The sequence below is a fragment of the Halichondria panicea genome, chromosome 1 (assembly GCF_963675165.1).
Source record: "Halichondria panicea chromosome 1, odHalPani1.1, whole genome shotgun sequence".
Lineage (NCBI taxonomy): Eukaryota > Metazoa > Porifera > Demospongiae > Suberitida > Halichondriidae > Halichondria > Halichondria panicea.
Genome location: NC_087377.1, coordinates 9696418 through 9723313, shown reverse-complemented (window position 1 = coordinate 9723313; position 26896 = coordinate 9696418). Strand labels below are relative to the sequence as shown.

The following is a 26896-nucleotide window of genomic DNA, read 5'->3' as shown; positions in this document are numbered from 1 at the left end:
AGTTTATCAAAAATTCTGCTGTGTGCTTGCAGAAGGAGTTGCTTTAGAGACAATCCGGGAGACTAGGTGGCTCAGGCAGACTTGCTCACTAGCACTAGTACTGCACGCACTGCACTAGGCCTGTTCAGCTTCTGTATTCAATGAAAAAAAAAGCCAGTTTAATAATAATAAAGGAGTGGCTATTTAAGCTTACCTTTGCTTGCCTACTAGCCTGGCATAGCTGAAGAGAGCTGGTCTAGACACCGTCTAGAGCTAGCTGTGTTGTTTCTTCTGGCTGGTTGCTGCACAGTAAGTGGAAGGAGGGCGTATGAATATAAACCACACCTCCCCTGTCATAAACCCCTCTACACTGTACATTAACTAATACATATTCATATGCCCTTGCTACAACGCAAGACATATAACTCGCCTCGAAAAAACCCAACGTAAAGCCACCAAATATATACTACAAAACTGGGATATGAACTACAAAGATAGACTTATCATGTGCTCAAACTGAGTTGCATTACTATTGCAACAACGTTTCATCAGTATAGGGTAAAACTAACCTGTCTCACGACGGTCTAAACCCAGCTCATGCATATTCCCTAATAGCGGGTGAACAATCCGATACGTAATGTATACTGGCTCGAATTACATGTTCTTTGTGATATACAACAGTCAGCTGACAACTTTGACATAACCAAGCACATCAAGTTTGTCACCAATAATGCTTCAAGTAGAAAAACTTGTTCGATAACTTAACAAACTTGTACACAATGTATTGCACTACAATACCACCCGTCACTTCTGTTTCAACCATATAGTAAGGCTTTGGAATGCTCGATCTTCCCACTACCTAGATCTACCTACTTTGTATCACCTAACTCATGTACTTCACAGAAAACCACTTCGGTCATCAAATTCAGTCCCTGTAACAGATGTATCGCGAACTGCATAAGAACTTACCAGAACTATAGCTATAGTGTTATCAATTTATCCATAAAAGGCTTGCAAGACCCAACAGGATGCAATGCAACAATGCAAACAATGCAAACAATGCAAACAAACTTGATGTGTTAGTGATGCCTGCACGTCTGTCAGTCACAATTTTTCAAGCCATTTCTTTTATATCATCACCTCACACTGTGACTGTAAAGCTTGATAATGTTGCGTTCTGTCAGTGATGCAAATCAAAGTACTTGGGTATAGCTACAGCACGAATGATCAAAATGACGGAGGAGCAGCTGAGGAAGCAGTGCATGTGCATTGTATCCTGTTGGGTCTTGCAAACCTCTAATAAGCTCACTATTGTGTTTTTAAGATTGCAACCTATTGCCAAATTCAACAGGCTAGGCAAATACATGTCACAATCTGCACAAATTACCTCATCCCAGAGGTATATTTTGTATTTCTATAAATTAATGATCTCTCTAATAATAATATAGGTTTACAAGCTCCAATACAGAGATGCAGTAGTGTCTTATGTTTGTGAAGATTGTGACCTGGGGCGGAATTACCATGCATATAATTATGTGTGTGACGTTCATGCATATTAATTAGTGCATGCATATGTTTAATTGTCTTCATGACATAATTAAATGCATGCACAAAGCATTAAAGCATGGCTGATGGAGGGACTGTAAATTTAAAAGAGACTGCACAAAGTCATTTCAGGGGTTGCGTTAACACAAATTCTGAAACTTCATCCACGGGATAACAGCAACATATTGAGCCACAGTATAAGCTGGCTCAGTCACTCTATATACATACCCTGAAGCAATGGCTAGAAATAGAAGGACTGTAAATTTATGTGTACAAAATTTGCTTTAACGTAAATCCTGAAACTTCATCCACGGATAACAGCAACACATTGAGCCACAGTAAGCTGGCTCAGTCACTCTATATACATACCCTGAAGCAATGGCTAGAAATAGAAGAACTGTAAATTTAACAGAAAGTGTACAAAATTTGTTTTAACGCAAATCCTGAAACTTCATCCACGGGATAACAGCAAAACATTGAGCCACAGTAAGCTGGCTCAGTCACTCTATACATACCCTGAAGCCATGGTTATAGAACTATAGAAGGATCATAAATTAAAAAACAAAAGTGTAAGTGTTTAATTTGCGTTAACGCAAATCCTGAAACTTCATCCACGGGATAACAGCAACATTCACTCTATACATACCCTGAAGCTATAGCTGGAAAGAGACGGGCTGTAAGTTTACTGAAAGGAGACTGCACAATGTAGTTTCAGGATTTGCGTTAACACAAATCCTGAAACTTCATCCACGGGATAACAGCAACACATTGAACCACAGTAAGCTGGTTCAGCCATGCACTCTATACATACCCTGAAGATATGGCTGGAAATATAAAGACTGTAAATATAAAGGAGACTGCACAATGTAGTTTCAGGATTTGCGTTAACACAAATCCTGAAACTTTACTGATAGTCTAATTAGACTCTATACGGGATACCAAGAGCTACGAACTAATTTCAGTTGTGTCAACACAAATCCTGAAACTTCATCCACGGGATAACAGCAACACATTGAGCCACTGTAAGCTGGCTCAGTCACTCTATACACACCTTGAAGCAATGCTAGAAATAGAAGGACTGTAAATTTAACAGAATGTGTGCAAAGTTTGTTTCAGGATTTGCGTTAACGCAAATCTTGAAACTTCATCCACGGGATAACAGCTAGCAACACATTGAGCCACAGTAAGCTGGCTCAGTCACTCTATACATACCCTAAAGATATGGCTAGAAATAGAAGGACTGTAAATTTAACAGAAAGTGTACAAAATTTGTTTCAGGATTTGCAAATCCTGAAACTTCATCTACGGGATAACAGCGAGCCACAGTAAGCTGGCCCAGTCACTCTGTACACACCTTGATTATATACCTGGAAATAGAATGCATTGTGATAATAGAGAGAGCACAAACTTGGGTAGTAGATCTTATATAGGTGTCACTGAAAAAATATGTGTATATCCCACTACCGAAACTATCAGGTTGAGGATGAATGGATACAGCAAGCCACAGGCTGTGGCACAGCACACTAGCTAGGCTATACATCTACTAGATGATTTTGACTACTCCATTCAATGATTGCCCATGGCATTGACTCATCTCGACTCTAGAGCTTCAATTAGCCAGTAGCTATATAGCTAGATCCATGCAAGTACGCATTCATTTACCTTTAATAATGGCCACACCTTTTTTTCTTCATTTCCTATTTTTTAGGCATTTCGGATTTTCGGATTTATGGCACAACATGCGCATGAGTTCTTATTTACTAGTTAACACTTCTTTTGTATAGGTCTATCCTATTGCTTTGTGCTCTAGCCCAGCGGCCTGCTCCTAGCGGCACCCTTTGTGTGTGTGGGAGCCTCTGCTCCACCGTCTTTGTATTTACTGTCTATTTACCGTCTATGTTTTGTGCATACCGTCAGTTGATCTATGGTTGAATGTATTAATCTTAATCTTGAACTGCATGCCGCACGCTGCTCGGTGCACGAACTCAAAAAATATTAAGCAGGAAATAGGTAGCGAAGGGCTGCCCTATAATTGTATAGACTCTAACCCAAAATAAAAAAATCTAAAATTAGTCATTAGATTCGAGGTAAGGTCGTTTTTAAGCCGTGGCTATTTCCTGAAATACAGCCACCTCGCTATTCCGGCCAAGCTGCACTGTCCCAAGGGTGACTGGATTAACGAGAGTCTACTGTATATAGAGCTCTGCTATTGACCCCATGTGCTAATAACCCTGTTTCTACGGTAGCAAAATGGCTAGCTAGCTATAGCTGCGTTTAAGAAATAGCTGTGGCTAAAAAGTGACCATAAGCTTACCTTGAATCTAATGACTAACTTTTCGATACCAAAGATAATGAATCAGTATATACTCTATTAATTATAAGGAGAGAATTGTGATTTATGCTTTCAACATGATGTGACAATTACACATGCTGCAATTTTTGCTCTTCTTGCGCATGCTCATATAAGGTAGAAGAGGGTATTGTGAGACGGAACCAAATATGAGACAGCCGTTTAAAACAGGAGTTGCATTTGACAACTGAACAAAGCAAAGTGATTGATACTGAAAACTGTGAATCATGTACATAGTTTACAACATGTGATGATAGCCTATTCTAGTTATGTTATTCATTGTAATCTTATTCATTTAATTTATGTATTATGTAAGTGTCATGTGATTGACACATGATAGTGATAAGAACACACATGTTAATGTCAATATTTACTGTGAAAGTAATCTAGTTGAATCTAACTAAATAGCAGGCCAGATAGCCTTTGTTACAAACACATAAAAAGCTTAGAGTTCTAGCTGTATATAAGGCTGCATGCTTATACAGGTTACTGATTTGCAGACACATGACGTTTAAATGTCTCATAAGCGAGGTTCCTGCAAGTGTGTGGGTCTGGTTTAATTTCTTCATATATCACAGGCTGTGGTGGTATCATCTCCGTTTCAGTCAGTTGCGGAGTTATCTTCTTAGACCTCCTATATTTGATCACTGCAAGTACAATGACGACACCAATGGAAACTCCAACAACCAGGGTCACCAGGAACGTTAGGATAAGGGCTAGTATCAACTTCACATCAAACGATAATTCTGCGAAAAGTAGAAAATGAAGCATGAGCATCGGTGATGTTTTTAGCCTGATAAAATATAATTTTTTCAAGAAATTCTTTAATTGTATATTCTCGTAAAAAAATCCGATTACCGTATATCTTCTAATTTATCGGACACTTCTAATTACCCCGGACACTCTTTTGGGCAATTTTCGTTGTTCTAATACAACGGACAATCCAGTGCTTTAATATTACATTTGTTCTAAATATCCGGACAATACCCTTGAAAAGTTGAGTTTCATTCATAGACGGCAAGTAAGACTTAAGAGTGCTGCAGTTAGATAGCTTTGAGAGCTAGTTTTAGATAGCTATTGCAACTATTCAGTCGTACCTTGTTCTATTAAACTTAGCTAGCTCGCATGCAGCTGCTTGCTTGTTCTAATTATTCCGGACACTTTGCATGCTCTATAAAAATCTGTTCCAATTATACCCAGATAATTTCCAAAATAATTATTTTTTGCTGTCCGATAAATTAGAAGATATACGGTGCATGTATTCTCCAAAAAAGGTTACATTAAGATGTAGACAAAACACAGCACAACTGACCATCATGCATTGACACAAGACATAACGAGTGTTACAAGCTGCACTGTGCTAATGCTCTCGCCATGTTTTTCTTTCGGTATAATATTATATAGAAGAAGTAATATAATGTTATGCAATTATTGTTGACACAGTTATTAAAACACTATCTGATCAGATGTAGAATAATAAAACTGATGCATTACAGAGGAGGTCAGACTTCACTTGAACTTTCACTAATTATGACATTCAAGGCCAAATTGCTTTTCGTGTTTGCTGACTCAGCAGTAGCGTCTACTGTACTTCTGCTAGTCTTATATTTCAGACGCCCTCTAAAAGTTGGGCGGCCTATAATCACGAGTACATGTTATAGAGGGCAACTAACAATGTTTCTGCATGGTTTCTGTCGCTGCATCTGTGTTTGGTGTCTGTGATGGTTACTGGACCTAACCCTATCAGCACATAATAGCCATACAAGCTAGATCCTAGCCTCGACCCCAGGCCGATCCGTCTCCAATTGAACGCTAGGTCGCCTACTAGGCCTGGTATTGATTGTATTTGGGCGTGATCTGGGCGTGGTTTTTTAATACATTGACTCGTGGTACAACAAAAAATGAATCCTCCAACAGTGGTCTTCAACAACAGCCTCTGGGGCAGTATACAGCAGGAAATACTTCCCAGAAGACACTTCTTTGGCAGTAGCAACCAAATCTTTGTCAATTCCTTTATTGCTACTGAGGATGGCAGCAGAAACACCTCTATTGTTCAGACTCCTGATCTGGTCAATCGTGAGTCTCATGATGAGAGATACAAGGGAAGAGACAATTAACAAGAACAACACTTTTGTCAACAGGAGGAGCCTTGGTCCTACCTAGCTTGTAGTCCATTAAAAAGGGTAGCAACTGATATAGCAGAGAGACTTGCCATACCCCGTTGGGAACCAGATAAACACGTCCCTTCCCTTAAACAGGAGCTTGAGAGCCTGGGCCTGTTCTGCCATGAGAGTGAGGCCATCTTGCTTCAAACAAGACAACGCGTTGCATGCCATAGCTAGCTAGCTATAAATTGAGAACATGACACGGAGCTAAATTACTGTAACTTTTACGGGAGTAAAATGCCCTACGTACACCTTTAGTATTACAGAAAAAAAGCAGGAAACAAAATGTAAAGAATCTCTGCTTTTGTTTCCGGTTCCTGCCACGCCCAGATACAATCAATACCAGGCAGTATTTTTCAACTTCGTTCTATTAAAAAAAAATCGGCCTGGGACCGAGGCTAGCTAGATCCATGCAGTCGTGTTTTACTGCTGAGTCAGCAAAAAACGAAAAGCAATTTGGCCTGGAATGTCATTAATTAGTGAAAGTTCAAATGATGTCCGGCCTCCCCTCTGGATCATTATTGCATTTCCTGTCAACAAAAGGGGTGGGATCAAGGGTTCCCCCAGGCCCATTTCTCTAAAATAACGATAGGTTGACGGCTATAGCATGCAGTACAGCTTTGCAGCTCTTTCTGGCTCTTACAGCTAACAAACAGCTAGTACTTTAGTGGATGTTATGAAAGATTCTGAAGAGGCCTTCACTGTGAGTCAAACCATGAACCATTGATAGTAGAGGAGGAGGGATTGGAAACGCTTACATGTTGCTAGTAAAAACGTCACTTCCGCTGAACCATGTGTATCTAGATCTACTGCCAATAATTGTTGTTGATAAATGTGAACAGTACACTTCTTAGTGAAACTCTGCTTAGTCGACACAGTAGCCATATCTAAGTCGTAGGAAGCTTAAGTGATACTTACTGGTGATAAAGATGCAGTAAAAGTAAGGAATAAAAACAATTTTTTTTACTACGTTAAAAAATTACTTTGTGTAATTTTCCAGGCTTTCATGAATCTTTCCTTAGACCAAGTTAAGCTAATTCTAGGCCTACTCGTTCATCTGAATGGCTTGAACAATGTAATTTATTGGTTATTGATGGAGAAATGTATCCTTTTTTACGATTATGCGCACATTTTGTGTAATTATTTCATGGTGTTGGATGAATATGTGCATTTAATTGTTAGTGGTACTCATTACTTAGGGTTTATATTGTGGCTTGAACTACTTTCCACCATCTCAACTTCCTTTTTGCACATGTGTAGATGCCGCAAAGTTTCGACCTCGAAGATTAAGTAAGAACGAAGACAGAAAACCCCTTCTTAATCTCACCCAAGACACTATAGATAGATTTATTTTCAGTTTATATATCTGTTGGCCATATCATCTGATTTACATGTATGTCATGTATGTGAAGTATGAACTGAATATAGATGATTAGTATAAAAACATTGCACATAAAAACAGCTAAACTATAGTATCTATATTGTTTTCTTAATCTTCTCCTCAGTTTCTTTCAATCTTTAAACGTTGGAGTGTCCAATAGGAAGACTATAGGAATTCCTCGTCCTCCAGAATAACTGCTAATAGCTGCTCTAACTGCTTTGACTGCCATTTGTTATTTATTGTGAGTGTAGTATTATACGATAATTTACGGAGCAAGAGCAATGCAGTTGTTTACTGTAATCACAGGCGTTTCCAATCCCTCTTCCTCTACTATCAATGGTCAAACTAGCCATAATTCCACAGGCAAACTATAGATTAGTACTTTCTCATCAGCCCCTCATCTAGCCTCGATCGCAGGCCGATCCGTCTCCAATTGAACGCTAGGTCGCCTCCTCGGCCTGGTATTGATTGTATATCTGGGCATGTGCTGTAGCTGCTCAGGTATTTGCTCAAAACGAGCGAATACCTGAGCAAGGTGAAGCGAATAGGAACACTAATAGTGTATGTATAAGCATACTTACTCTGTAAAATCACCGTTAAATCACAAAGAACTCCGTGTCATAGGTCTATTCTTTGCAAGTTTAGTTTGTCATAGATTAGCTAGCTAGAGTGTGAGGAGCTGTCTTGTGCGAAGAAAGAAAGAGCATCACTCTTGTGAAAGAACAGACCTAGTTGGGCGGAGTCCAACCAACGCTTCGCTCATGGTTGGGTATCAGTACATGTAGCAGTTTTGTTCCCACTGCAAGAAATTTGCAGCCCAATCAGATTGCTGCGTTCAAGTGGGAAACCTTACAGCTCAATTTAGCTGACAAGGCGAGCTGGGACACTGTATTTCTCTGGAGAATGCAGAAACAGCTCCTGCTGGATATCTAGGCTACTAGAAAAGAAGCATAGTCTATCTTAGCATCTATGAATGAAGCTTGAACAGTATGTATTAATTAATTAAAAGGACTTGTCTTTGTTTTAAGTTTTGTTGTGCTACCAATAAGATTAGATCATTAGTTTGGACAAAACCTGTGTTATGTATGCCTTCTTTGGTCTTCGAAAAGCTTCTCAGAAGCCTTGGGGTAGTCTTATAGCTGGCTGTACCTCTCCTTGTGCTAGATGTCTAACTATTATGAAAAAGTTTATTTCTGCCTGTACTAAATCTTATATTACAGGCTACAGTATTCTTCTACTTTCTCTAAGAGTCTGAGGTCTTTCTTGAATTCCAAAACAACTATAGCTAGATCCAGTCAGCTAGAATAGCCATCCAAATAGTTAATTGATTTCTTTATATCGCACCCCTGAGCCATGCGCGCGGTTGTCAGCCACTTAAAGATTAAACAATATTCATACTCTGTCTCAAGTACCGGTGGAACAAAACTGCTACATGTACTGATACCCAACCCAGAGCGCAGCGTTGGTTGGACTCCGCCCAACTAGAACAGACCTAGGTTCTCAAGTTTCTGCTCGATTTGACAATACATCCCAGGCCCAGCCACTTGTGGACACCCCTGAGCATAGTATACAAGAGATCGATGGCCAGAGTCTGAGGATAGACTCTACCAAGTGTATCTGGCAATCAATGGTCTAATCAAGTGCTAGTATTAAATTGTGTAGTCAATCAAAGACAAAGGTAGCCAACTGATAGCAGAAACTTGAGAACCTAGGTCTGTTCTTTCACAAGAGTGATGCTCCTTCTTCCTTCGCACAAGACAGCTCCTCACACTCTAGCTAAGCCTATATCTATGATTTAATTGATTTTACGGAGTAAGTATGCTTACATACACTATTAGTGTTTCTATTCACTTGTTTTGAGCGAATACCTGAGCAACCACAGCAACCACAGCACATGCCCAGATACACGCCCAGATACAATCAATACCAGGCCGAGGAGGCGACCTAGCATTCAATTGGATCGAGGCTACCCCTCATCACTTTCCCCAAATAAGATTTGATTTGATCTTTTGCTCTGAGAACTGAATCCATTGAGAACCTTGAAACATAACATGCCTGGTTTAAGCTCAGTCTGGATCTTTCTAGTGACTCGTTGCTATAGCTTCTCTCCTTCTTGCATGTGTAGATCCATACAGATTTGAGCACTAAGCACCAGGACTACATGTACATAATTTATTTGTAGAACTGTGGTTTTCACAATTATTGTAACCACACTGCGGTCATCAACCATGAATAATATTATTTGTGACCACTATTTACTATCACCAGTGGTTTCTATAATTATACTATAGGTGCATTAATTGTAGATGTTGAGTTCGTGCACCGAGCAGCAGTTCAAGATTAAAATTAATAACATTCAACCATAGATCAACAACTGACAGTATGCACAAAACATAGACGGTAAATAGACGGTAAATACTAAGACAACAAAGACAGTGGAGCAGAGGCTCCCATACACAAAGGGCGCCGCTATAGGGAGCTGGCCGTCGAGCTAGAGCACAAAGCAATAAGATAGACCTATACAAAAGAAGTGTTAACTAGTAATAAGAACTCATGCATGTATAATTAAACAGTAAACAATACAACACAGGAACTGACTGAGTGAATAACAAGTCATTACTGTACAGTAAGACAACTCCACTGACAATGGGTGTGGCCATTAATTTAGGCCACACCCCAAAAATAGTGAATAATGAACTTTTGGGGGAAGTTCTCAGAGCAAAAGATCAAATCAAATCTTATTTGCAGTACTGCCACTATATAGTTTTAGGTCTAGTAGGAGACATCCTTGAAGCTAAATACCTACAACTCATACGGCTCTTGCTTTTGTGCAATTACCCATGAAACTTCTCTCTCTTTCTGTGATCTTCTGACTTACAGCATAAATAAGCCGTTATTGTCAGTTGATCTAGCTGGAAACTGTAGCAAGTTGGGAAACAAGAGGCTGCTTTGCATAACTTCTTTTCTTTCTTTTTGCCTCCAATTGACCGCAGCAGTTAACACACCAAGAAATCTTTGGCGTGTCGACACAACTTCTACATAGGAAGTTCACCAGACCCATGTTATCGACCTAGCGTTCAAATAGAAAACATCCGGGGCTGGCTGCGCGAGACTACGTTTTCAGAGTTCTTGCAACTCGATGTCTAAAGTGGAAGTTACCTGTCACGTGATATTAAAGCCAGACAACATCACGTGAGCCTAAATATTGCTGAGTGAGGCAATCATTGAGTTCTCAAAATGTATCACTAAATTACTTGTCAACTTGTTGTTACTAGTTATTCAGAGAAAGGATTGTAGCTTCCCTGTATTATATGAAGTCAAAGCCTTCCTTCCTATATAGGTGAGTTTAACAAAATTAAATAGGCTCTATTGGAGAAAAATTGGTTACCAGAATTCAATCTTGTTACGTACATGACATGAATACCATGTATAATAATACATGTGCATTGCAACTGTTGAGCAGTTACAGCTGGAACAGACACACACACAGTCGACAGCCAAGTTTACCGTGACGACTGTTCTGTAAGCCACTGTATTATGATTCAAGACCATAATACTCACCTTGAGAACACAAAACTCAATGTAACGGCAAAAATGGACATTTATGGCCTAATAGTATTATTTCCAATACTCTAGTACCTATTATGCTAATTTATCAGAACTTTACCAGAACATGAGATATTTCCATTTATTTCCCAGACACCGTCACGACAAAGCACATTCTCATCTCTAGAGAGTATAAAAGCACTATTAGCACATCCCAGTGTGGCAACAGTGGTGTGAGTTACTGCTCCACTGTTGTCGGCTGCACGGTTGAGTGTGAAGGTGACCCCTGACCCCAACTGAGCTGTCAGAGCAAATACCAGACAACTTTGCAATTCCATGTTTGTTTGAATCGTAATGGTTGTACTTTGATACTTGAGAGTGGCAGTGTAACAAAGTTCTTTGATTGATCTAGTTTCCACAGGGATACACACACCAGCCGGTGTAGTAATTACTCTAGTCACACTTTGGGAGTTGGCAAAGTCGGTTACAGTTTGACATGCCTCAACCAAATATGTAAGAATCACACTGAAGTCCCCTGAGGTAACAACCTCGGAGCATTCTGATCTGACGATGACACTCAAGCAACGTTGACTGGCAACTGTGCCAACATCAATGTCAATTGCAGAAACTATATAAGGCCGAATGCACCGACATTAGAGCACATGCGCAACGATCAATGAATATATAATATTATATATACCTTTAATAAGATTTGTTCGTGTCGCCACTCCAGCAGCATTACGAACAGCCACAGTTAAATTGTACATGTCGCCCACAATTGGGTTGGAGAGGGTATAGGGTGAAGCTGAGCTAACAGTACCCCCCACAAAGCTTATGATTGGTATACCAACCACAGGAGGTTGGAGTGGATCTGCTAAATCAGTGGAAAATCGCTTCTGTATAAATAATTATATATATATGATAGTATACAACACTCAAACAGATCAGGCATAACTCACTCCTTGATCAACGTCCCAAGTTAAGGTGATAGGAAGAGCGGGGTTGGAGCATGTGATGAAGTGAGACAGTTTAATGATGGAAATTTCTGCATGCAAGTAACTATAGCATCCAGCATGTCTCTATATATATAGTTTAATTACCTGATATGTTGAAGGAAAAGCTGAACTGATTGTTTCTCTGCAGTCCAGAACACACATTACTGGCACCCATAATATGTATACTGTGATTATAAGTGTAGTCCAGACCCGACACATTGAGCATATTACCACCCGTGTGAACTGAGCCATTTCCTCTCACCACAGTACCAGAATAAGTAACACCAGTACCATAAGCACCGATACTGGTCACATTAATTGTCAAGCTACCTAATATTTCAGAATCAACAGAGTACAACACAAAAGTAGGAGTAGGGGTGGGATCTGAAAGAGAAAGACATGCATGCCGTACCAATAAAAGCCAGTCTTGACTCACCTACAACTTGAATAGTGATGATCCCCAAGGACTCAGCAACACTACCAGCGCCGTCCAAACACTCAACCATAGCTCCATCCAGTGTCTCAGGGACAGCAACTAATTCAGCAGTGGAGCTCAGTACAGAGTCCATGTTACTGGTTGAGGTGATTATGAATGGACCACAAGCCTCGTTGTCAGGGGGATCGTGACTCAGAAGAGCATTACAGTTTTGTGTGGTGGTTCCGGTAATCCTCCAGCGAGTGGAACCACTAGCAGTGTTGTTGTGTGAGCAGGTGATGGAGAGGGGAACATCTGGACATAATGTTAGGACTCCATTGGCTGAGAGGGGCATGGAGGTCGAGGTCAGACTCCCAACAGCAGTTCCTACATGTAGCATAGTATAACATGATGGCCGTGTATAAGGCCACAAAAACTATGAAGTAGATTTGTGCATGCACATGTGTTCCACCCGCATCCTGTGGGGTAAGTGAGAAAGTATTATTGTGGCCTATTATAAGTGCGAGGCTATAAAAATGTGGAATGTTATCAGAACAATAATATCCACCAGAAAATTCTACATACATAATTATATCGATATTGTTATGTATATATTGCACTGCATTATGCATGCCTAGTAATGTAGCGCAATGTAATACATGCATTTGTACGGCATGTTGCACTGTGTGTAAATGCAGTGGATGAAATCTGCTTTTGGATTTATGCCCTACCCTCCCACCCAATAACTCATTTGGTCCCGGGTACTATATACCTTTTCCACTAGTTGTGGGAAGAAAACCCAAGAATTTAGTAGCATGAATTAGAATAGCAGGCCTTCTTTCTCCTGAAGGAAGCTAATTGCACTAGAGCAACATAATGCCTGAGTGCTGGGCAATAACTATAATTATAGTACAAAACCTAAAATAATGACTTAATTAATAATTTTATTTTGCTGCTGTGTAAGTTGAATAATTATTTTGAATAATAGATGTAATCAATTTGAATAATAGGCTGATGAAGTTGAATAATACACTGATCAAGTGTTTGAATAAATAATTTGATAATAGGTGAACAATTTGCACAGGCTAGCCAAGCTAATGGGCCACAAGCATATAATTATGCTCTGTCTGTGCATACCGTATAGAGGGAGATTTTCGTGAGGTGCAAAATGTCACGTTTTTCGAGGGCAGAGAAGTAACACGAAAATTAAAACCGGGATACTCCCACTAGGGGTGCTTCCTCATAGGGATCCTGGAGACAGGATCAAGAGTGCTTCTCACAGAGACAAGATCGGAGTGCCTGTGATGCTTCTCACAGGGATCTTGGAGATAGGAGTACTTGAGGTGCTTCTGATAGGGGTCCTATTACCTTCAGGTCCTGACAACTTGGCTATAGGGGTATCTCCAGTAGGAGAAAAGGCTTACTTTGCTCTAGCTCTTGTGTAATATGTAGAGGTTATAAAGAATAAAAGATAAATCGTTCAAATAAAAGGTTGCGATAATTAGCTAATTATTAGCTAAGGTTAATCGTGTCCTCCCTCCTCTGTGCAGGGTCAATAATTAAAACACCACGTGGCCCATGTTTTACATGTAAAACTGAGTTCCCCCTGGGTTTATACACCACCAATAGCTTGATCCTCTCCATAAACATGAGCTATCGCGCCCCAGACGAATAAGCTTACTAGCCATTAAAGTAGCGAGTCCAAAGGTCATTAAATTACATCACCACTTTTTCATTCAAAAGTACAGTTGTAGGTGTGGCAGAAACTACTGTGCTGTTTAAAGTGAAAATTTCTTTTGATATAAATGTGCGAGTGCTGTGAAATTTATTGTGTTTCTTGTCTTACTGCTATACATAGCGCTTCCTTTTTATTACCAACACTGGTGATAGTTTGCATGTATTTTTGAAGCTACTTGTCTACATACCCACATTAAATACAAGCCTACTAGCTTTGTGCTGATTTTGAATCTAGTTAGTGATTATTTGCAGTGCCTGAACAACACTAGCCTCGATCCCAGGCCGAGTTTTCGCTTTTATAACGGTTAGGCGAACAACTAGGCCTGGTACTAGTTGTCTGCGCATGCGTCAGTCGTTCGTCAGATTCTGACGAATGGATATTCTCGTTCACTTTCGTGACATTTATATTCGTGTACTATAGAAGTCAGTTCCCGTTTTATCATTATTGGAATCGATTGGAATGGCTCTTAGCTGAAGCTTCTCAAGCTTAGAAAACATTATTCTGAAGACTGAACAACAAGGGAAGAGGTATAAAGCTTTGTCAAGCTTGTTAAGGTCAGATATTCTATCAAGTCTTGTTCATGTTTGGTAAGATCTAGGTAGACTATAGTATCATCATTAATATGGTGGATCAAGTGAAGAGTGTGAGCTAGAGAACTTGGTGCTGCCATCAATCAGCTCGTCGACAACGACACTATAACCTGTTTAATACGAGAAATTTAGATCTACACGTATTTAGAATGTCTACTTCTCTGTACAGGAGCAATGGCTACTATCCAGCTATCCCAACATTGTTCCTCTTGGCTGTACTAACGGTCGAGACTGGACAGTTTGAGGTAAGGGTTTAACCGTGTTTGGTTTCTTTTAATATTGTCCTATACTTACAGGACTGGAGTATGACCTGCTCGTTCGAGCGTTGCTGGGTAGCTCAGAGGCATCAAGAGAATCTACGTTTTCTCAAGCAAAGTTTAACTGAATTACGAGTTGGGGCCTAGAATCAGAGAAGTCCAGCAGCCTGCTAAATCATTTTGAAACGTAATTTGAAGGCATTCAATCATCTTGAAGTTGCCCTGGGTCACTGCAATCGTGCTGCAGCACAACTGGCAACTCCCCAGGCCCTTGTGAAGCAGCTCCCTATGTGCATCTTTTGTGTACTCACTCTGCATTTTCTGTGTACAAATTTCGATTATTGATTTATTAAATATTTTTGCCGACCACAAATACAATGAAAATTTGACGCATGCGCAGACAACTAGTACCAGGCCTAGTTGTTCGCCTAACCGTTATAAAAGCGAAAACTCGGCCTGGGATCGAGGCTAGAACAACACTAGATCTAGAACAGAAGAAAACGAAACTATGCTATATACTATAGCATACATGTATACTAGTATAGTATACATCCGACTAGAAAAACATTTGCAATGTGAAAAATTGCTAGGATTGGCCAGGGGAACCACCAAAAAGCGTGGAAACAAGAAATCAGACGAGAGCATAACTCCAATCCGTTACAACGTCATTCACATGTATTGGTAGTTTCCATGTTTTCCCAGCCAATCCACGCAATTTTTACTGGTGGGGTGATGACCGATCCCTATATATTTATACATCCATTTTGGAATGTGCGGGCATATAATCATGATGATTTGTGATGAATTTATGTTCCTAATACATGCAGTGTTGAGCACAGGTATGTACACGTATACACAGTCCATCCTAGCCTCGAATCCGGCCTCGTCTCGAGGCTAAGTCCATCCATGCATGCATAGGGACATGCACGGACCGTACTGGTGACCTGCATGGAATGATGTGGTGGATGGAAGCTGGTAGATGGATCTGGAACACACTATAATGTACATGTTCATGACGTTGTAACGGATTGGAGTTATGCTCTCGTCTGATTTCTTGTTTCCACGCTTTTTGGTGGTTCCCCTGGCCAATCCTAGCAATTTTTCACATTGCAAATGTTTTTCTAGTCGGATTCCCTTTCTTTTTCAGTCAGTACAGTTTACGTATCATGACATGCATAAGTGGAACGTCAAGAGGCAGTACAGAAGTTCAAGAAGAGAAGACAAGACTAATCAGATATCTTCTCGAATATCTCTGGACTAATAATTATAGTAATGAGTAATCATTGCTTGATATGTTGAATTTGTGAATCAGTATTAAATGACAGCCATTTTAAGAGCATGATATCTAGCCAGTGCATATAGCATGCCTGTCAGAGAAAGGGAGCTAGAGCTGAACAGTGTGAAGAAAAGCAGACTCTGGAAAAGCTGATTTTAGGCGCACGGTTTCTTAGCCACGCCTATCTATTATTTGGCCACAAGGCAATTGCTAGTCATTAAAGATGGCGGAATTGTCTAGGTAAGAGAAATAGAGACTGAGAGATCATCTACCTCGTGGAAGCAATCGCAAATCTGAAGAAGCGCTTTGTAATCCAGGTTGTAGTTGTTTGGAAACCCTGTGCAGAATGTCCTGGAGATGGCTGTACTTGGAGCAAATGCTGGGCAAGAAACTTACTTACTTACTCACTTACTTACTTACTTAGTCAGTCAGACAAAGATAGACTCTCAAGCCGTCACTGTTGCAGGCGAACAGTAGACTGATCAAACTCTGTGTTGAGACTCGTGTAACGTTTGCCACGATATTTGTGGTAACTAACCGCATGCGGTTACCACAAGATCAATGATAGTAACGTTTCACTAGAAAACTCTACGTATCACATGCAGTATACTGACGTCACGAAAACCGCAGCCACTTAAAATATTTTCTGATATGCTGACTGTGCAACACGAGTCTCAACACGGAGTTTGACCAGTCTACTGTTCGCCTGCAACAGTGACGGCTTGCGAGTCTAGACAAAGAGCGGTGAAACGTCGAAATAGTGCAATTTTTAAAATGACAATATTCATTCATTAAAATGTTCATGGATTATGAAATGAGAGATACAAAGAGAGAAAAGGCTAAATAAACTATCTGTCTAGCCAGTTCCTTGATGTGGCCTTTCCCTGCAGAGATAGAACAGTTTGAACATGAGTCAAAATAATTGAAATATTGCTAAACACGGGCAAACCCACTGCCAATCCTATGTAAAACCTACTGGTTTTACTAATGTAACTGTGAACTATACAATGTAGGTCCACATACCTGGAAAGTTTGGTAAACACCTCAAACTTACTACTAACTACTACCTCAAGTGAAGAATGGCTGTATTTCGAATCGACTGATTCTCGTCTACGGGCCGGCAGTATACCAGTTTGATTTACATACGAAAGGAGACTTAGAAGTCCTTTTTGTATCATCTGCTCTTTTTACTATCTTTCATTGATGTCAAGTTCAATATAATGTACTTATAGCACGTAAATTTAGCTTCATTTTAGTTTTTGCAGCATGTTTGTAGGTGCTCTAGGTTAAAAGATATGATAATGGTTAATTTTAAATATGCCACGCCTCCCATAAAAAAGTGGGTACGTTACCTCCGTGTTTTAGCATGATGTCCTGAAGTCAAATTTGAAGGTAAACACAAGTGTTGCATATCATTTTGTAGCTGAAAGTGAGCTCTTTCTGATGGTCATATATTACAGACACTGTAGCTTAGAGATAAAGTTAGATTTTTTGTTTGGACTCGCTAATTAAAGACAGAAGGTTAGCTGGGGTCAGAGTTTACTTTCAAGATGGGCTGTGGCGTTATCATTTTCTGCCAAGAAGCTGAGTCTGTTATAGAGTATTTATGATTCTCTAGTACCTAGAGGTATTGTAGCCTCGATCCCATGCAGGCTGCATGTACTTTTCTCAAGGCCTGTGAGGAGGCTAGGAGTATTGTAGCCATGCTTACATAGATATCCACTCAATAATACAGTTTTGTTGACGTGACAGATTGTCTTCTTTCAAATGAGAGGCACATACCTTTGGCTCTATTGAGGTGAGGGCTTATTCACCTTTGTACTACCGTATTAAAGTACGCACGCACTCTTGATTTGTTTTAGTTATTAAATGATCGATGAGATATGGCGGTAGAACTTGTGCGCATCTTTGTTAAGTCAAAACAATTATGTTAGGTGTAATTCTTTATTGCAGGGACTCTATGATAATGGTGGAGTCAGTGGATACCGTCGGACATTAATTAAACCCCCTCATCTGACAGTTTACTGTTTCTATCACCACACACCCTGCATGTATAACCTTTAATTATCTCTGTTATAGTTACAAATTTGCCTTCATGAGAACAATTCTGTATTGTGTTCCGCATTACATTATTGCAGCTACTTGTACGTCAAGAAATGATTCAGCACTGATACACGTACACATAGCATAGCAGTTATTTGCAGAATCCTGAAGGGACAATTATAATAAGGAACTTCTTCTTTAGCTCAGGCTAAGTGGCTCATCATTACAATCAATGTACGTACAACCATAGTCCAACTGCACTACGGTATTAAAATACGGCCTTGTCGAGGCTACCACTGCACTATCCTAGAAGGGCGGCTAATTTATGAGAGAATTGAGTCAATTCGCGAACTTCGACCTCGGCTATAACATTCTGTATTTAACGCTACTAATCAGCTTGAAAGAAGAGTGGCCCTGGAAGTCGCGTCTTGCGCCAATGATACAGCGCCAATGTTGTGACTTTTGACCTCTTGGCAAGCGCCAATGTCTAATGTTCTATGTGCCAATCGCCGCTCTATTGATCTTTGACTAAGGTGAAATATTAATTTTTGATGCCTGGTTTTTGTGGCTAATCATGCAGCTGCTTCATCAGGGACATCAAACTCTTTTATGGCCCATAGTATGGGCATCACTTATCTATTCTCAATTCCAAACTTATACAATAATTTTGCCTAGTGTGATATAATACATATAAAGATAAGAGCTATGTTAGTCTGTGACAATGGCCATAGCCAAGTGACTACAACAAATAATCTAATGGCTGCTTGTACGATCTTGTTTCTGTAGATTGTAGTCAGTTCCAGGAGTTGATAAAGGTCATCTGATCTGGTACCCCGGGTGGGCATCCAGCCCACTGCTAGTCAATGGATTCTGAAAATGCTAACACAAAATGGAGATACTTGCCCCACACGTACAGCCTACATCCTGTCGATAGCTATACAGTAGAACCTCGCTAATCTGGACCCCTTTAATCCGAAACCTCGCAAATCCGGACAAAATGGCAAACTGAAAAAGAGGAGGGGCTGTCAGTAGAATAGAGTACTGCGCATGCGCAATGTAAATTGCTTAGCTGAATCAGCAATAATTTTATTGATAAACTGCTCAAGACAATGGCCACTGCAAAGAAAACGAAAAGAGAGCTCACAAGACTCACTGTATTGGAGAGAAAGTTGAGATAAAGACTATTCTAGCTAGCAGCTTCCCTTCTGGCCACAGTAATATCATAATACACGTACAAAAGTGTCTTCGTTAATGATATTCATAGTCAATAATATTAATGACATCTGTTCATCCGGAAATTTCATGTATTTGGATGGGGTCTGGTCCCACTCTATTCGGATTAGCGAGGTTCTACTGTACTTTTACATCCATGTAACTCTTCTGTGAAATAATTATACATAGTAAACCCGCCTGTAGATTTAAAGAACCACATATGAATGTATGTACCTCAATCGCAACTTGTATTTAAACTATAATGCATTCCTTGAAGAAAAAGCACAACTTGTACTCAAATATATTCAAATTCACTGATCTTGACAAGGAGGAGAGTACAAATATAGCTGCTTCCTATATTATGCCTATATTATGGTATCATAAACCTAGGGACCTATACAGTGTGCTAAGACATAGTCTTGAATACCAGCCGGTTCTCATTGTAAGCGTGGGAGGGAGAGAACCGTCTGGTTACTCTGGGCATACTTTTCTGTCCTCGGACGGAATGTTGGTAGAGTATATTCATTGGAGCCTTACCCGCAAGAAGAGTATATTCATTGGAGCCTTACCCACAAGAATGTAAGATATATAGCTTTCAAGAATATGTGACAGGGCCTAGGAAAACACCCCTTAACGCGGGTGTACCCGAGTTTATTTTTATTGTTGAATCGGATAAAGCGTTCTCTAAGCTTCAAAATGATACCAAGATCGACCTCCTAGCTATTTTCTATCCGGAGATATGTTCGAGGGAACGCTACCAAGGTATTGCAACGCCCTCTTGAGTAAAACGCTCAAACGTCATGAATAATTGAAGTTCAATTATTGCCTTCCGGGCACTTCCGTATACTCATAAAGCTTCGTAAAAGATGTTCTGGAGAAGACAAGTTAGTTAGATGAAGGCTAGGCGTTCTAGGACTCTCTAGCTAGCTAGTATAGCTATGTAGCTGAATTGCTTGGCACCTAGGAAGGATCTTCGAAGAATTAAAGAGGCAAAGACTCCCGTCGCTCAAATGGTAAGCTCTCATGTCTTGTTATAAGCTTGTACTTATTATCTGTGTAATGTATCAGTCTTATAAAAGATCCCTCACTTGTATGGAGCCTACAGAAAGTGTCTCTGTCCTTCATACAGCTTAAAGGAAGCCTAAGTGATCTATTGTAGGTAGTCTTTCACTTAGTATTCGTCCGTATCGATCTAAGGCTTGATCCAACTTATTAGTAGCCTTATAAGAAGCTTTCCTCCTTTAATTTAGTACTGGTATCACTGCCATTGTGCTTAGTAGTAACAGGCCTGATGGGATGGGTGATCACATCATGGAGGGCCCAGGAAACTGCGTGGAATTGTCGTATAACATTTATATTGATGGTTCCCCCAGGTGGTGGTAAGTGTCAGAGGCCTGAGAAACGCTAGTCTATTGGCTAGAATGTAAGTGACATTGATATTGTGTCTATCTTAACTTACTACTTATCTGTAGGTTGTTATGGAGTGTTTATGAGGACAAGTGGCACGGGATACGTACATCTAAAGAAACAAGAGTGGATCTACGCCAAGCTAGCTAGCTAGATAGCTGCTCTTTCTAATCTATTTCTGTTGCTAAATTATGTTTGTTAAGAAGTGGAGCTATAATATACCTGGCTCCTCTTGATGATTGTAAGACTGGGCTGATGAAATAGTCCTGTACAAGTTGTCATCTTTTATTTGTTAAAAATAATTAACAATAATAGGGAAATTCCCAGGGTATTTCCCCTCACGTAGACAGTAAATTTCATTATAAAAAATGAACTTTCGGTGAGTTTCTTCAAAGTCCGCGCTAGACCTGTTTAAAGCTTTGTAGAGACCCAAATTTTTACAGATAGGTAGAGGAAGGGTTGAAGTTAGCACCTGTGAAAAAAAAATTTTTTGCCCATGTTTTTCATTTCTACTAAATTGACCTATAGCTTAATTTAATTAGTGCCGCGTTAAGGGGGGTTTTCCTAGGCCCTGTCACATATAACAATTTTCAATTTTATTTAGTGTGCACTAAATTGTGGGTTATTATTAGCCTCGATCCCAGCCCCTCTCACTAGAGGGCCTGGTAACCACTGTTTGCGCGTGGGTGGATTCAATAGTAAATTTGTTAGTAAAACTCTTTGTAATTTATCAATTAACCTTTTGTACTATGGTCACCCACGTGGTTGATTAAACTATTTAGTGTCAAGAGAGAGAAATCGCCATCACAACTCTAGGCTCATACGAGGAGCACTGATCTTACTGAGATGGCATCAAACAAGTGTCTGGAAGCAAGTAGATTTGCCAGAGCCGGTCGGTACTGACAGAAAAACGCCTACCACTCTACCACAGTACAAAAGAAGACAAAATCTGACTTTTCAACACTGGAGAGAGCTTGAGCAAGAGCAGAACAGAAGTAGAAGCCATCACAACAAAACTAGTCACTAGTCTAGGTCGTAAATGTTGTAAGTAGCTGTGTTATTTTATTAAAACTGCTGTGATTTGTGCAATGACATCATTGTAAAATATACAATATACTAACTAATTTACTAAGATATCTCGATCCCCAAGAATCTTGGGGCAACTGACGCATGCGCAGACAGTGTATACCAGGCCGTCTTTCTCAACTGAGAGCGGCCTGGAATCGAGGCTAGGTTATTATCCACGTGATTAACAGGATGATCATCCTCCCACGCTACAATGAGAAACGGCTGGTATTCGAGACTACTAAAGACAGTCTCAGCTCAGAGACAGCAGTCTTAGATTACACATGGGTCAAAGTTCAAGATGCAACCGGCCTATGGCGCATATCTGGAGGTTAAATGTCAAGACAATTGGCGCACATATTGAGGTCAAAGGTCACAAACATTGGCGCATGACGCGACCTCCAGAGCCACCGTAGATTCAGGATTTAGTTGCAACCTTTGACCTTTTATTGCATTCTTTGAAACCATAAATTAGCCTTTTGCGACTATATAGGTTGATGTACTGGCTGGCTGCACTATTATATTTATACTTTCCAAGCAAGCAAATGAACAACACAAGCGCTAGCTGTTATATTCAGCCAAGGTCAAGAACCAAGAACAAGAACGACCATCTTGACCCTGCTTCCGTTACCAATCCCTCTTCCTCTTCTATATATGCACGTGTTGTGGGGGGGGGTTCTGATTTTTGTGCACAGGTATTATTTTTGGAGAGTCTGTTTTTGTGCACAGGTATTTTTTAGAGGGTCTGTTTTTGTGTGCAGCTCTGATAGCTGGTAGCTTAGTAGCTATAATATTATACCTGCTAGATGATAATTATGACTAAGTTATATTAGTCTAGCAGATCTAGCTCAGCATGGCACAACAACAGTTTTGTTGTGCCATGATAATCTTAAGGTACCGTATATCTTCTAATTTATTGGACACTTCTAATTACCCCGGACATTCTTTTGGGAAATTTTTGTTGTTCTAATTACAACGGACACTCCAGTGCTTTAATAACGAGTGTTGCAAGCGTGTGCTTGCTACTGCCTCTCGCCATGTTTTTGCTTTCGTTTAAAAGTATTAGAGTGTTATAGAAGAGGGAAATAATTTGCAATGTGCTTTGATTGTTTCACAAGAAAGGGGTGTCCACAGTTAATACAGTGCCTTCAGCTTTGAGAGTAAAACCACAATAGGGTGAGTAGTTGCAACTTAAATGTATCTCAAGACTGGAACATTCTAAGAAATTGTGCTGATACCATTGCAGTGAATGAATAAGCTACAACATTATTCAAAAATATTTCCCCAAAAATTGTTGTAGTGGGAAATTATTGTAGGTGAAAATGGGATGTGTAACATCAAATATCTCCGGAACTAAAGTATTTCTGGACACATTTTTTGTATCAAAAGATAGAAATTTTATTAACAATTAAAGTGCAAAAACAATTAGACCTTAGCCGACAAATTTGCTTGAGTTCCATCGCTAAGCGAAAGGGCACCCAAAATACCCCATAATTCAGTACTTGTACTTACGTAAGCTATATGTTACCATGCATAATGTCTATTCAGGAATGTTGTGCCAAAGTTCCATACCTTAGCCAAAAACGATTGCCATCGCTAAGCGATTGTCCACTATAGAAAATGTTGGTGTTATATAAACCACCACATACCCACCACCTTTGGTTGCCATGGAAATCTTTTTGGATGAGTTTTAGATAATTTGTTCACCAACACAATAGTATCGTCATATTTTCTTAGAAATGCTCCAATCTCAAAATATTTACATTTATATATGTACCAATACAGACCAAATTGCGTTTATTTACTCTATAGACTAAAGGCACTGTAGTGCATACTGATCGTCTTAAATGGCCTGTATAGCCAAACAGTGGGAGCAAACCTTTGTCAAAGGCATAGTCAGTAGTCTGTGAGATAAGTATTAAAGACAGAATTCAATCACAGAAAGTAGTATCTATATAACAAGCAGTCTAAAAAGAGTTTAATCACAGAATTCAATCACAGAAAGTAGTATCTATAACAAGCAGTCTAAAAAGAGTTACATGCATCAGAAACGGTTGGTTTGTAGACCTCAACAAAAAAGAAAATTGATTCTGCCACAATCTGGGGTTCAAAATGAATTTTCTTACACGTGGTATTGAGCGTGCATGCGCATTACATCCAGGAATAAGGGGTGTGCATGTCTGCAAGTTCACAAAAATTAATAATGGCTACTAAAAAAGCTAGCTTCTTCAGCAGCTCTTTCTGACTCTTGTAGCTAACAAAAAGCTGGCCCTTCAGTGCAAGGCTAACTCATAAGTTGAATGGAAAGTTTGTGCGAACAGATGATGCTACGAAAGATTCTGAAGAGACTGCAACAGCCTTCAATGATGTAAGTCAAACTAGCCACTAGCCATAATTCGAGAAAGAAGATTTAGTTTGCTAATCCACGAATGAAAATCCAAGAGAATGTGGCTTGAAGCCTATAGAAGCTGTTAGTTTTCGTCGCATTACAACCGTTGAGCAGTTACAGCTGGAATAGACACACAGGCACACAGTCAGCTTTACCGTATCCCTCGTGCGGCTACGCCTCGAGGCATATAAATATCCGGACAATAATTATACCTTGAAAAGTTGAGTATGCATTGACTATCAGAGGAGGTCCGACAGGCGCGGTGCAGCTGAAGTAATTAGCCTTGATTACTCTCAGCAAAAACATACGACGTGGGCGGATAACTATTGCTTAAGCTGCACCGCGCCTGTCGTGCCTCCTCTGATTGACTATGACTAGACTCAATAAGTTTCCCGGGAAACTCTCCCGGTCACTGACTACTAGTTACGAATGACTCCCCACCAAATTTAACTTTGAGAGATTTCAGCGGACGGCTACTAAGTACATCCTCAAAAGACTGCACTATGTAGTGACTACACTATAATTATACAACCAAGTTCAAGGCTGATATCTGTGAGAGGCCTGTTGGAAATGGATCACATTGGCAAGAACAAACAAACATGCGCATAGGGAGTCATTCACTCCTGGGGGAGTCCCTCACATGAATGACCGGGGGGTCACTCCCACCAGGGAGTCGTTCATTCCTCTGAAAACGGATTGTTTCTGAGCTCTACATAGACTTCATTGTAGAAGTATCACGTGAACCACTTCCATTGCCAATCCCCTTCTCCTCTATCTATGCTGGGACAACTGGACTGGATACTAGAGAACTTTACAGAATACTATAGTGACAGACAACTGGTGGTACATCCTTGAGTAGTAGTTTACCTTCTACTACTACTGCTCTATACTGCACTTACTGTGTATATAGTAGGTATAGCTAGCTCACTGACAGTCACTCTCTGCATAGATGGGCGTGCCCGTCCCAAGCCATAAAATGGGGGGACGGGTTTCAGCCCTATCTAGCATTCGTTCTGCTGCAGAAAATCATGCAGCACCAATCAAATTGCAGACTGCTTATACGTAATGCATTCCTTGGAATCCCAGCTCCTCCCCTTCTCTGCAGCAAGCTGAGCTCTGTGGTTAGAGGCGCGGCATAGTTAGTACGGGATACAGCAGAACGAATGCTAGATAAGGCTGAAACCCCGTCCCCACCTTTTATGGCTGGACGAGCACGCCCATCTACTCTCGGCATGCTCTGGGACAAAAACCATTGTGTAGCTCTTATTTCAATATTTCACAAACTTCTTTTCTTTAGAATAACAGCGCTTGTATTGCAGAATGCAGAGGCTGCAAAAACGCATTAGTTTACATTGACTTCATAGTAAACAGCATGCCAGCTCAACACATTTTTACTACGGAGGTAAAGTATATTTGTGTTGAGTTTGACCGTCATAAAGTTGGCATAACTTTGTCATACTTCACTGAAATTCAGTTTCATATACCATTGAATTCCTTGAAAGCGCTTCTATCTCTATGCTGTAGAGCTGATTAGCTCCAACCAGCTAAAAGTTAGCATTTTCCATGTAAGAGTCCCTGGCATGGACTGTCAACCACATAAAGCATAAAATGAAGCCATAATTGACCACATAACTACCGGGGCCGAACTCAACGCAAATAGACTTTAGTAATTATGATGTCACAGACCCTAATTACACTTTGATTGAGCAATAATTATCCGCCCACGTCATACGTTTTTGCTGAGTTGAGCTGCACTGGCCTCCCCCCCAGAGGAGGTACAACATACCGTATAGCGCGAAATTTTCGAGGGGCTTAATTTTCGTGGATTTCGTGGGTTAGCAATCCTACACGAAAATTAAGTCCACAAAAATCGTTCTTTACCTGCTATAACGTGCAAGATCTAAAGGCGTGGCTTCCGGTAAGCAGTCATTCTGCGAACATTGTGCAACGAAATGGCTTTTAGAGGCCAATCCACGAAATATAAGTGCCTCGAAAATTTCGCGCTATACGGTATCACGTGCATGGATAGCCTCGATTCAAGGCCGGTTAAAATCCCCGAAAATTCGTGAAACATAAGATTAATTTGGTGTGGCCTTATTTAGCTAGAAGCACAGTACCGTATGAACTAACTTTATCTGTTCTAACTAGCAATTAGGTGTGATTAAATGAATACGACTTACTAGAATAGGCAAGACACCCCAACAAACAGAGGATCTGTAAAATGAAAAGCAGCATTAATCAGTATTATGATCTAATTGCGTATCTACACTTACTGTAGGGCTTAATGTCACTTGCATCTTTAGCTTAGTAGATCACCACACAGCTCAACCAGATCTCAACTAATATACAGACGTACCAGTCGAATGGCCAAAGACCGGAAGTTGCATGTAAAACCATAGATAGTAAAGGTAACCCTTTACTATCTATGGTAAAACTAAGGTAGTTACTTAAATATGCATTTCCAATTACGTCATGTTGGGGAGTAAACACTATGACTTTGGAGGGCTTGAATCAGCAGTCAGTAGTCACATGATAGGAAATGA

At 40.1% G+C, this 26896-nt stretch overlaps 1 protein-coding gene and 2 long non-coding RNA genes across 4 annotated transcripts; 2 read left to right on the top strand and 1 right to left on the bottom strand.

Moving 5' to 3' along the window:
* Positions 1 to 4062: 4062 nt before the first annotated feature.
* Positions 4063 to 26773, bottom strand: LOC135344395 (uncharacterized). 2 transcript variants are annotated; one of them, XM_064541598.1, is made up of 8 exons: positions 26627 to 26773; positions 26534 to 26567; positions 12398 to 12763; positions 12067 to 12345; positions 11926 to 12011; positions 11667 to 11862; positions 11088 to 11594; positions 4063 to 4620 (listed from the first exon to the last, which is right to left on the bottom strand). In XM_064541598.1, exons 1-8 carry the CDS (start codon positions 26648 to 26650, stop codon positions 4361 to 4363), a joined length of 1752 nt encoding a protein of 583 aa, XP_064397668.1. In that variant the 5' UTR covers positions 26651 to 26773; the 3' UTR covers positions 4063 to 4360. The 2 variants fall into 2 exon arrangements, with proteins under 2 accessions (XP_064397668.1, XP_064397675.1); XM_064541605.1 differs by lacking the exons at positions 26534 to 26567; positions 26627 to 26773 and adding an exon at positions 13149 to 13922.
* Positions 14834 to 15306, top strand: LOC135344918 (uncharacterized). The gene is made up of 2 exons (XR_010397586.1): positions 14834 to 14949; positions 15001 to 15306. It is a non-coding gene; the product is annotated as an uncharacterized LOC135344918 (long non-coding RNA).
* On the top strand, positions 20777 to 21138 carry LOC135344839 (uncharacterized). Its single transcript, XR_010397557.1, has 2 exons — positions 20777 to 20915; positions 20965 to 21138. It is a non-coding gene; the product is annotated as an uncharacterized LOC135344839 (long non-coding RNA).
* Positions 26774 to 26896: the final 123 nt, after the last annotated feature.